Raw genomic sequence first — 12,861 nt, 5'->3', positions numbered from 1 at the left:
AAAAACCAGGACAACAACTAACCCAGTGTTGAATGTCTCTCCTCTCAGGACGGCCGACTCCTGCCTGAATTCAACATGGCTGAGCCGCCGCTGATCTTTGAGTGTAATCACGCCTGCTCGTGCTGGCGAACCTGCAGGAACCGGGTGGTGCAGAATGGACTCAGGTGAGAAGGAGGATCCAAACCCAGCTTATCTTGGCAAGAACAACAGCCAAACTCTTGAGCTGTCTTAGCTCTCTACTCTCAGCTCACTCATAAACCCACAAAACCCAAGACTTCCCGAGATGATATAGAAGTTGGGGCAGGTGCCACCATGCTGTGGTGGGATGCAAGCAGGTTCCTGTGTGCTGCTGGTGGGAATGAAGCAGCAGCAGGTTGACGAGCTTAGTCAATATTTGCACCCTGCCCTTGCCACCATCACATGGGAACTGTGGTATTCTTTCATCAATCTGACCATAAAACATCCGAATGGCTTGTGGGTTTGCACGAACAACCGAGGTGTAACTTCTCATGTGGAGATCTGTGAAGAAAATAAAGAGTAACAGAAGCTGCAAAGCTTTAATTTAGAAGATCTTTTAAGTTAGCAGTCTATATTCAAAATACAGGCCAGCATACCCAGACTTGGCTGCTTAAAATCACAGAATCACAGAATGTGGGGGATTGGAAGGGACCTCAAAAAATCATCCAGTCCAATCCCCCTGCCAGAGCAGGAACCTCAATGAGATCACACAGGAAGGTGTCCAAGCCGGTTTTGAATGTCTCCAGAGAAGAAGACTCCACACCCTCCCTGGGCAGCCTGTCCCAGGGCTCTGGCACCCTCACTGGAAAGAAGTTCCTTCTCAAGTTGAAGCAGAACCTCCTGTGTTCCAGCTCACACCCACTGCCCCTTGTCCTACCATTGGGCATCACTGAGAAGAGCCTGGCTCCATCCTCCTGACATTCACCCTTTACATATTTATAAACATTAATGAGGTCACCCCTCAGTCTCCTCTTCTCCAAGCTAAAGAGCCCCAGCTCCCTCAGCCTTTCCTCAGCAGGGAGATGCTCCACTCCCTTCATCATCTTGGTGGCTCTGCGCTGGACTCTCTCCAGCAGTTCCCTGTCCTTCCTGAACTGTGGGGCCCAGAACTGGACACAATATTCCAGATGTGGCCTCACCAGGGCAGAGTAGAGGGGGCGGAGAACCTCTTTCCAAATTGCTGACATGACTCCCTCTGAGTTGGATACCTGGATACCTGTTGGCTTTGGTTCTGTTGATTAGACTGTTAGGATTTTGATGCCAGACAAAAAAAAATGTAAATATTTTGTTTTGAACCTCTGCTATGGAGAAGTTTGTCACCACACTAAACGTATCAGGACAAACTTCAAAGGAATCCCACTGGGGGAAAAAAAAAGGCATTTGCAAAATTTTTTGTAGTACTGACAACACTTTTTTTTGCAAGCTTTGTAGTTTCAGTGACATTTCTCAACATTAAAAAGAAATAAAGAAAAAACTCGATGCATTTCAACAGAATTTTACCCCTCTTTGGTTTTCCCTGCCAAGCTCCAGAGCTGCAGTGGTTACGTGGGTGTTTATTTAGGAGCTGTACAGCTGGAGCTGTTGCTTTGGCATTTTTACCTTTGCTAAAGTGTTTTTTTCTGAAACGTGGGAAGAGTTGGAAACCCCAACCATGAACCTTTGTCGGGAGGCTGGCGCTAAGGTTAGGTGCTTGTGCTTGAGGTCCCTGGGGAGGCAGGAGGAGGAAACCTCCTGTGTTTGGGCTGTGGCGTGACACATGGGTGCTCCTGCTCCATGTTCAGTGCTTCCTTCATCAGATTTGCTCCAAATTAACTCTGCTCAACAGCACACACGTTTCCATCTGGCAGGCTGACCCAGCTTAGAGGTTAGAGGAACCGTGGTCCTGCTGCTGCTGCAGAACCTGAACCTGAGCTTGGCTCTCTGCTCTCCTCTGATGGACGAGGCAAAACATGAGGGAGCTTCCTCAAGCCTAAAAGACAGTTACAACCAGTTTTTCTGAGCGTGATTGTTTTCTTGAAGTCACGTTTTGCCCTGGTGAAGGCAAAACTGTGAGCAGCTATGAGAAAATGCACAGTCCCTGGTTTGAGCTGATGGTGCAAAGAGGGAATGGGTGAGGGGAAGAGGAGAGAAGTACTGGAAAAAGCAACAGGGTGAGGTTAAGGTGAGCATTGGATTTCTCTTTATTCCGATAACAGCGTTGCTGAGAGTGGGTTTTGGTTCCCTCGGGGACGGAGCGAGCTTTCCTCAGCCCTGGAGACTGTTCATCCTGCACTTAACTCAAGTTCTGGCTGAGCAGGAGGCAGAATGACTTACAGGATTGTTTTCTCTGCCTTTAAACTCCATCAGTAAAATTCCACAGAGCAGCTATTACACTGAGAAGTTTCATGTTGCAGCGTTTCTTCCTTGTCTTTCAGCCAGGGAGCTGGATATGATGGAGTTGCTAAATGCACTGGCCTCAGCAGAGGGCAAAGGGATCAGAGCACTTAGCTCAAGGTGTTCTTAATTCACTGTAAGCTCCCTGCCTTCCTCCTGGAGCTCCCCTCCCTGCAGAGCTTCGCTACCTTAAGTCCCCTTCCACCTTCCCTGCCTTCCCCTGAGTGTTGAGTGTGTGCATGGAAGGGAAAAGAAATGCTGGTGGTGGGATTCTGGTATCAAGGGCTCATCACAGAGCATCCAGTCCCATACCCTCTTCCTCAGTGCTTAACATGTCCAGTCCCTAGGTGTGCACCTCACCAGGTACTGCTGGGCAGGGACAAGGGGTTGATGGGCTCCTGTCCCTTGTCCCAGGGCAAGTTCCCATCTCTTATCCCGGGGCAGTTCCCATCTCTTATCCCGGGGCAGTTCCCATCCCTCATGCTCAAGAGCAGCAGTGGGAGTGGAGCCAGGGTGAGAATTAGAGGAGGTTGAATATTGAAATCATCTTTTGAGTTTGTGCTGATGGAAGTTTGCAGGGTGTTTTGCTCATTTCTCTGTCTTGCTGCAGGGTGCTGCCCTTAACATGGCTTCTTTCTTCTTTCCAGGACTCGATTGCAGCTTTATCGGACACAAAAGATGGGCTGGGGAGTGCGAACAATGCAGGACATTCCACTGGGAACCTTTGTGTGCGAGTAAGTTCTTCAGCTTTCCCTCAGCTCACGCACACCCCTGGCTTCCTGAGGCCTGGGATGGGTTTTGCTCCTCTTCAGAGGGCTGGGATGGGTTTTGCTCCTCTTCAAGGAGAGGTTTTCACGCAAATCAAATTGGCATCAAGCTGAGCTGCTTGCCCCTCAGTCAGAGGTTCCCTGACTCCATTTCCTGCTCTGTTTGTCCTTTTCCTCATAGCCTGGAGCTTTCTCCACCCTTCTCTGTCTTTCTGGGATCTGTGCTCAGCTCTCTTACCCCTCTGAAACACAAACCATGGGGGGAAAAAAAATGCCTTGGGGTTGTGCTGCAAATGTGCTCAACTCACGTGTTCACCAAGGGTTATGGACACTTAAGGCCAAAGCAATTTGGAACAACTTTCTTTATATATCACATCTTTTTTCTGTTTCAATACTGACCTCTCAAGAGGTTTTTCCAGTGTCACCACTCTGGCTTTAGTCTGATTCAGCAAAACAGTAAAGCACTTGGCCTTAAGCACATGTTTCGGCCCTGATTCAAGAAAGTACTTAAGAACAAAAATGTTTAGATTTTACATCAAGTGAAAAAACTGCTATTGAACCCCACGGTTTTTTAGGCTTTAAAGTGGTGTAGGTACTTTATTAAATATTTTCTGAAGTGTTTTCATCATTGCAATACTACAGTGAGTTCAGACCGAAACTGGAAGGGACCTTAAAGCTCATCCAGTCCCAACCCCCCTGCCATGAGCAGGGACACCTTCCACTAGACCAGGTTGCTCAAAGCCTCATACACTGGGCTCATACACTTCATGGAAATAGGTGTTAGGGTTTTTTGGAACTAGTTATTGATGTTTTCTAGAATTGGGGTGAGGAATTGAGGAAGATTATTGCAGAATTTTAAAAGAAAAATGAAGGAAAAGAAAAATCTGTAGTGAACTGGTCAAGTATTTCTTCCATGTTAGGAGCTGCCAGATGATAAAATGTTTTTTTTTCAGCAATAAAGTGTAAAACTGCTGTTTGTGGGGAGTGTCTCAAGTCTGTCTTCAGCTGGGGCTTCCTGTTAAGTACCAAAGGTCCCCAAGGTACCAGAGGTCTCATCTCACCCAGAGATGGGACAGAGCCTGTGTGTAAACTGCTCCCAAATTACTAAAGACACTGAGTTTACCAAATCCTACTGGAATACTCACACCCAAGAGGAATGAGCAGCAAGGAAACAGGGCAGCCCTTCATCGTGGTGTAGTTCACAGAGACCAGCGTGTTGTAGAGCACATCAGAGCTGATGGGGTGCAGATACCACAACTGTGCTTAACTCTTCCCTCCACCCTTGCCAGGAGCTGATGACACTGTTTCAGTGGTAGGCACTATCTTCTTCATTATCTAAATGAGCTGCATACTAAAAAGCTGAGCTAATTTATGTCTTGCCAATGCACATTCCTCCTCGTCTCCATCACTCACACACACACACACACACACACACACACACACACACTTTATTTACTCAACTCACCAATTTCAGTCCTTCTCTCCTCCTCAAGCCAGCTGCACTGATGTCCTTCCTTTGATTTTTTTTATGGGCAAACTATAGACTTAGTTTCTTCTTTTCCTCATCTCTGGCAAAGAAGACCTGGTGCCAGTGGTGCTCAGGGACTTCTTACACACAGGAGCAGCTCTTGTGGAAGAGAATCACAGAATCCCAGACTAGTTTGGGTTGGAAGGGACCTTAAAGCTCATCCAGTTCCAACCCCCCTGCCAGCAGCAGGGACACCTTCCACTAGACCAGGTTGCTCAAAGCCTCATCCAACCTGGCCTTCAACACTTCCAGGGAGGAGCAGCCACAGCTTCTTAATGCAAAAAGAGCATTTTGCGTTAAACTTCTGGATTAGAACTCTGAGCAGATTGCCACTTTGTACAGAGGTTATTACTCTGCTTTGGAAGGATGATGATTGCATTGGTGTAGGGATGAGTTTTATTCCATCATTTTTCACATATGCCCACATGAGGGGGAAATCTGGAACGGTTCTTACAACGCTTTTGTTTTGCAAAACTCCCCCTTTCTGTGTGGAAATGCCTTTATACACACATACTGCTTTTCAGCCTGCTCTGTACTTCAGATACCTTTCAACTTTTCTCTGTAATCACTCCGAAAAATGCTTTCCCTTTCCATTTCTGCTTGCAGACTGTCCCTCTGGCAGCCCACAGCAGCTTCTGCAGGGAGCATTTAGCAGCACTCGGAGCAGTTTGGCAGCTGGGAGCGAGGCTCAGCCAGCGCGGTGGCCAGCCAACCCTCCTGCTGTCATCTCCAGGGCTCCCCAAACCCCAGCTGCTCCAGACCCTTCAGCTGCTCCATACCCTCCTACTAACAGGCTCTGGTACCTTCAGCTCCATCCTGGAAGCAGCAGTTTAGTGAGGGGAGATGCAGCAGTGTCATCCTCCCTGCCCCATGGGGCTCCCATGGAGTTTTTAGGTTCTTCCACTGGCAGATGCTCAGGATGGTGCTCGTGTGCAGGTTTCTCCCTGGACCCTGATTTTGTTGCTGTTGCTCCCCCTATGCTGACATTGCTGTGGGTTGTTTTTGCGTTTGCTCTGTTCATCTTTGGTTGTCAGATGGTGTAACTGCTCATTCTGGAAATGGCACAGCTGGTGAAGAGCTTTTCTTGGAGAGGTTTGAATTAGTGGGATGCAGAAACCAGAGGTGTGTGAGGATCTGGTCTGTTCCTTTTGGTGCACATCCATTCCATGGTTTCTGAATGGTTTCATTTCAGTACAAAACAGTGATGCTCTAATAAGATATCTTCATTGAACCAGGTATTTCAACCACACCTTCTGCCAGAGAAGCCTCTGGCATCCCATCTCCCACGCCCCATGGAAAATGCCAGAGCCTGTGCTCAGGATTTCATGTTGCTCTTGATTTTAGCATGGATCTTTGCTCTGATCTTGTGTTGATGAGTGGCACTGTAAAGCCCTGAGATGCAGTTAACTTGCCATCAACGTGCTGAACATCTTTGCTGAGAAGAAAGATGCTGCCTTGACTTTGGGAGTTTTTAAATGAAGGGGTTGATGGCGCTGCTCTTTTTTGAGTAGGAAAATATATCTCCTGCACATCCTTTGGTAACTTTGAAATGAGGGAACCATTTGTATTGGTAAACAGTCCTGGACAGGAAATGAATTACAGGAATAAGTCTTTAAAGGAACATTGAAAGAACAATTTTTAATTAGATTGTGGTTTGTTGTTTCACTGAGTTGTAAACCTGAAGTGGCTGTCCCTGAGCAGAGTGCCTCTCCGTGCAGCATTATTCAGCTCTTTCTCAGCTGCTGCTGGCTCCTGTGTCATGCTACAGCAATTTCTCTCCCTCTCTGGCTTCTTATTGCTTTAGGTCACCAACGAGCGGGTGATTTCCAGTAATGCTGCAGCCTTACGGGAGCGCTTAATAAATAACAAGCTGTGGTGAGGGCAAACAGGAGGATCACCCGCGGCAGCAGCCTCCTGCTCTGGCTGAGACACTTGGCCAGATCGCTCAGATTTGGGAACTGCAGCCAAATGATCCCTTGTCACAGAGGGTGTGGGTCCTCTCCAGGTTCATGTTTCATGGCTCTCTTCTTCTCCAGCTGCCTGGAGTTAAAAGCTGCTTTGAGCCACAGGGGGACATAGTTGGTTAACACTTTGGTTGGTTAACACCTTGAAAATACCTTAAGAGCTGCAGAAGAATGCTGTTGCAATGGCTGATGATCATGGAAGTCTCTGTTGATGCTGTGAAGAATATTTATTTATATTATGAATCCTTTGCTTATAATTCATAGAATCATAGACTGGTTTGGGTTGGAAGGGATCTTATTAAAGCTCATCCAGTTCCAACCCCCCTGCCAGCAGCAGGGACACCTTCCACTAGACCAGGTTGCTCAAAGCCTCATCCAGCCTGGCCAAGAACACTTCCAGGGAGGAGCAGCCACAGCTTCTCTGGCCAACCTGGGACACTGTCTCACCACCCTCACAGTGAAGAATTTCTTCCTCACATCTCATCTAAACCTCCCCTCTTCCAGTTTAAACCCATTTCCCGTTGTTCTGTCATTAACTGCCCTTATGAAAAGTCCCCCCCCAGCCCTCACCAATTAATTAGTGTTGTGTTAAAGGTGGGAAGACTTAAGTACCAGAATCCACTGTGCTGCTTTTTCTTTCTCATATCCTTCTTCTGGTTCAGAACCTCTCCTCTCTCCTTAATTGCAGGAAATGTTGAACCTTGACAGTCTAAAACTGTTTTAAGATGGAGATGGGGAGACAAATATGAGAACACCAGTGCAGTGGGGACTGCTGCAACAAGGGGGTTTGCATCAAACCCAGCGTCTCTCTGGGGTGTGAAAGGTGGTTTGTTGTATTTAGTCCTTCTCCGCAGGGCAGACCAAGCAGCACGTGCTTCACAGTGCTTGGAGGAACTGGTTTGCACCAGGTTTTACAACGAGGTGGTTGTTACTCAGATCACAACTCTGATTTACTCTGGTTTGAGAGGAATTGAGAAAGAAATCTTGATCCTTTCAAGGATCCTGCTAGGTTAGGTTAGACTGAAGATTTTTTAAACACCTTTTATTTTTTTTTTAAGGTATGTAGCGTATGTAATTGATCAAAATATCCTGGGAAATACAGGAAGGACAGACACAAACATTTTGCTTTGGGCTGTAAACAGCACAAGCATTGCAGTACTGTATAGGAGAGCCAAGACCTGAGTCTGACCATGAACATAAGGAGAATTGGATTAATGTGTTGATCTTGGCCAACAAAGAGATTTGCACAAACAAAACATAGTTCTCTGGGGAAAAAAAAAAAAAAGTAAATTTTGTTGGAAGTCAGACTCCATTTTTAATATTAAAAGTGTTGCCCTAAAAAGATGGAGTTTGGAGCCAGATTTTAGCTGCTGTAAGCTGGCCAAGCTGAGTTTGCCTGGGTGGCTTTGAGGTGAGCTGCATTGCTAAGGCTCTGGGTTGCCATCTGGGCTGTATCCTTTCCTTTCCCTAAAAAGAGGTGTTTAAACCCAAGCTTGTGATTACAAAAGCAACTTATTTCTGCTTTTCCTGTTTGTCCACAGGTACGTTGGTGAGCTGATATCTGATTCCGAGGCAGACGTCCGTGAAGAGGACTCCTACCTCTTTGACCTTGACAACAAGGTACTGTATCTGCAGGTGTCCTCATCAGACAAATCCAAGGTCTTGACTCCCCGAAAGCACAAAGGGAGTATTTATCTCCATCATGATGTACAGCATGATCTGAAAGCCTGGAAGGAGGAGGACCACATCCTCACTATGTTTTAGTCAAAATATAAGGTGGTTGAGGTAAGGCTTAGGGCTTGTTAAAATGGTAACACCACGTGTACGTGCTGCCCACACCAGTTTTGATGCGAGATGCTCTTCTGTCAAAACCATTTGAGCATCCTGAGGTCAGTCGTGCAGTTTTTGATACTCAGGTATGTACACACAGGCTGGCAGCTGTGTTGATTGGCAGTTCTGTAAGTTCCTCCTAAAAAAGATGAGCTGAAAGACTGAAAATAAAAAGAAAAATACTCTGTTCACTTACAAAGGGATCCATCAAACACCCTGGCAGGGACTTGAGGCTTGTTTTTCTGGTTGATACCCCGTGCTGCTCTGTGGAGAGCTGTCTCAGAGCAGAAATCTTGCTTTGAAAAGTGCAATGTAAAGCTTTTAAGCCAGACCCATCACTTCAGGCTTTCCTTGGGAAAGGAGAAGAAGAGGTGAGCTGGGGACTTGGAGAAGTGAGGTGGCTTCCAACACAAGCTGTAAAACAGTCTCTGTCTTGTTTCTGTCACCAGCTAGTGAGTGACAAAGCAGCTTTGCTTTATTTTTTTGCCCTTTTTTTAAAAAAAAACAACAAAAAACCCCCCAAAAAACCCAGCACACATTCAACAGCTGAAAAAAATATGTAAGAAGTGATGAGTCTTTTAGTCAGTCTGTAAACAGAGGGGTCCAGCTGTAATTAAGAAGTTGGAAAAGCAGCAGGGACTTTAGCCTGAGTTGCGTATTTATGAGTAAGAGCCTGCCTGGGCATTGCCTTGCCTTTAGGTCAGCCCCTGGAAAATCATTAAGAGTGTGAACCCCAACCCTGGGAGGGGCAGCCTGGTGTGTCTTGAAGGGAATGGCATGGATGGCAACCAGCGATAGGACGAGAGGTGATGGCCTCAAGTTTCACTAGGGGAGGTTCAGGTTGGATATCAGGAACAATTTCTTCTCTGAAAGAGTGGTCAGACATTGGAACAGGCTGCCCAGGGCAGTGGTCAGTGATAGCAGACTATACAAATGAGTGATACACAGAGCAATTGCTCACCGCCTGCCGACCGATGCCCAGCCTGTCCCAGCCAGTGATCCCAGAGCCGAGACAGTCCCAAAACTGAAACCACAATCCCAGAAGAATGAGAGAACCTGAGAGATCCCTGAGAGAATATCCCCAATTTTCAGTCAACCCTGGTTACTACACAGACCATGACGTGATATGATCTGGAATATCTCATTGGCAGAGCCAAATGCTAATTTGGGGTTTTGCTAATTACTACACTTCCCCTTTCCAGTCCTTTGCATTTGCAAACTGGCAAAAAACCACAGTGACCTTGGACCAGCAGCAACTAATAACATCATCACCTTATCAACATTCTCCTCATAACAAATCCCACACTGAAACCAAACCACAGCTCTTCCAGCTGCTGAGAAGAAAATTAACTCTGTCCTGGTGAAACCAGGACACCACTGTGTGACTCACATTCCCAATACCCTCACAGCAAGGTGGGGAGCAGTTTGCTTTGGGACTTGTCCTCCTCAGCAGCTTCACAGTGAGGACTCTGCCAGTGTTGTTCAAGGCAGCAGGCTCCTTTCTTGAGAAACACATCTTGACTAGCGTGGTGGAGAGCTCAGATCTTCCTCGATGGTGGGTGATGATGTCCTCACCAACCACGGCATTTCCATGGATAAAAGTGTGGTTGATGGGAATGACTTAGAATTGAAATGAGAGCTGGTAACACTTGTGTGTGATGTGAGACCATGTGGGGTGACATCTCCCCCAGTCACTGGGCCATCTTCCCTGGGCTCCTGTACCAGTTGGGCGCTGTGATCTGGCACAGCTCATCCATTAACGATTGCGAGGTGCTTGCCCAACAGGGAGTTTGAGCATCACTAATGGATCCTTTTGCTTTTGGCCTCTTTGCAACTGAAATTAGCTTCTGTAATTAAAGTCTCTGCTTTGCAAAGTCATTCTCTGCTGGAATAAAAAAAAAAGCCCTGAGGGGGGTTCTTTTATTTTCAAGGAAAACAAAATATTACTCCTCTCTGGAAAAGGGAATTTCTCTGTTCTCACTTTCAAAAAAAACCCCCTGTGTTTTCCTGAGGCTCTGGCACTGTCACTTTCAATTAGAGGACAGAAGGGATGCCTGTTCCCCTGTCTGGTGGCTGTTACCCATGAGGTGTCTGCACCAAACATCAACCCCACTGTGCCAAGCTGGTGCTTTCACTGGAGAGAGCTGATGTGCCACCCAGCCTCGGGGCATTTTGAAAAGGCTTCTTGGGGCAGGGGGCCGTGCAGGAGACTCTATTTTCAAGGTACTGTTGAATATAAAAGTCTGTGTGTTTAGTCCTTTTAAACCTCCAGTGGGTGTCCTTCCATGGTTGTTCTTCATGAAGTTCTCCAGAGTGTATGAGTGGAACCACCAATAGTTCAGTCCTTTGTTTTGTTTAAACAACTAGCAGTGATAATATCAAACTCAACCTCACCTAATGAGAGATGCCACCTTTCTCCTCCAGGATGGAGAAGTGTACTGCATAGACGCCCGCTTCTACGGCAACATCAGCCGCTTTATCAACCACCTCTGCGAGCCAAACCTCATCCCCGTGCGAGTCTTCATGTCTCATCAGGACCTCCGCTTTCCCAGGATTGCCTTCTTCAGCACAAGGCATATAGAAGCTGGAGAAGAAATCGGGTAGGTGCTGTCCCCATGGATGACTTTTTTCCCCACAAGAAGCCACCACCTCACTGGGGGGAAGGACTGAGGTGGAGAGGGACAAAAGCTCTGCTGCTCCTGAGCTGGGTCACTCCATCCCCAGGGTCACTCCTGGAGGTCACTCCTCTCCAGGGACCCTTGGGGATCCCACAAACGGATCTACTGCTCCTGAGCTGGGTCACTCCATCCCCAGGGTCACTCCTGGAGGTCACTCCTCTCCAGGGACCCTTGGGGATCCCACAAACGGATCTACTGCTCCTGAGCTGGGTCACTCCATCCCCAGGGTCACTCCTGGAGGTCACTCCTCTCCAGGGACCCTTGGGGATCCCACAAACGGATCTACTGCTCCTGAGCTGGGTCACTCCATCCCCAGGGTCACTCCTGGAGGTCACTCCTCTCCAGGGACCCTTGGGGATCCCACAAACGGATCTACTGCTCCTGAGCTGGGTCACTCCATCCCCAGGGTCACTCCTGGAGGTCACTCCTCTCCAGGGACCCTTGGGGATCCCACAAACGGATCTACTGCTCCTGAGCTGGGTCACTCCATCCCCAGGGTCACTCCTGGAGGTCACTCCTCTCCAGGGACCCTTGGGGATCCCACAAACGGATCTACTGCTCCTGAGCTGGGTCACTCCATCCCCAGGGTCACTCCTGGAGGTCACTCCTCTCCAGGGACCCTTGGGGATCCCACAAACGGATCTACTGCTCCTGAGCTGGGTCACTCCATCCCCAGGGTCACTCCTGGAGGTCACTCCTCTCCAGGGACCCTTGGGGATCCCACAAACGGATCTACTGCTCCTGAGCTGGGTCACTCCATCCCCAGGGTCACTCCTGGAGGTCACTCCTCTCCAGGGTCCCTTGGGGATCCCACAAATGGGCTCCATCCCTTGAAATTTTGGAAGAAACCCAAACTGTGGCAGCACTGAGGACCGTGCCAGGTCTTACACCGACACACGGTCCCTTTTGCTCCTGTTTTTACTTCTTTGCAGTGACCCCCATCTTCTCTTCTCTTACAGCTTTGACTATGGAGACAGGTTCTGGGACATCAAAGGCAAATACTTCAGCTGTCAGTGCGGTTCACCCAAGTGCAAACACTCGAGCTCAGCGCTGGCCCAGCGACAGGCGAGCACTTCGGCCCAGGACACGCAGGAAAACGGGCTCCCTGACACCAGCTCTGCTACGGCAGCGACTCATTTTTGAAGGCTCTGTTCCCTACAGATTGACTTGTTTTAAACTCTATAGATTCACATACTGTCTGAATTTCCAGTTAAAGAGAAAAAAACAAAAACAAACAAAAAAAATCAACAATAAAAAACTGAGAGAGAGGAAAAAAAAAGGAAAATAAAAAAACCAAACCCAACAACCCCACTCAAGGAAAAAAAAAACCCAAGGGTTCATGACACTGAGGGCTGTGCCACCGACTGTTACTGGAGGAATAAGTAAAAGCAAATTCCACCTCCATGGTGTGTTGTTCTCCTCTCCCCAGTCCTGGAAAAGCTACTGGGTTTCACAGTTGAGTGTGGAAAGGGTGGCTGTTGTATTTTATTCCCCCCCCTCCCCACACACACACACACACCCAGGAGCTGTCCTGGCCTCTCTCTTTGAAGGTGAGAGCCGCCCGTCCTGCGAGTGTTGTTAATTGAAGGGATGGCTCCTGCCAAGTCATCTCCAGTTCACTTGTAATAAACTTTGAATACTTGATGGGACTTTCTTTCTAAAAGCCAGGGGAGGGGAGTGGGGAAGGGAGGTGCTGGCGTTTG

At 47.9% G+C, this 12,861-nt stretch overlaps 1 protein-coding gene across 1 annotated transcript; it reads left to right on the top strand.

The window, feature by feature from the left end:
* Positions 1-48: 48 nt before the first annotated feature.
* On the top strand, positions 49-12,382 carry LOC104519986 (histone-lysine N-methyltransferase EHMT1; the record flags this gene model as incomplete). Its single annotated transcript, XM_010175453.1, has 5 exons — positions 49-164; positions 3,039-3,125; positions 8,192-8,270; positions 10,905-11,080; positions 12,118-12,382. Coding segments are annotated over 5 exons (642 nt in total), but the record flags the coding sequence as incomplete, so codon positions are not given.
* Between the last annotated feature and the right edge of the window lie 479 nt (positions 12,383-12,861).

Source organism: Antrostomus carolinensis, unplaced genomic scaffold (assembly GCF_000700745.2).
Source record: "Antrostomus carolinensis isolate BGI_N321 unplaced genomic scaffold, ASM70074v2 scaffold25089, whole genome shotgun sequence".
In the NCBI taxonomy this organism is placed as follows: Eukaryota; Metazoa; Chordata; class Aves; order Caprimulgiformes; family Caprimulgidae; genus Antrostomus; species Antrostomus carolinensis.
This window is presented reverse-complemented; position numbering and strand designations above follow the sequence as displayed.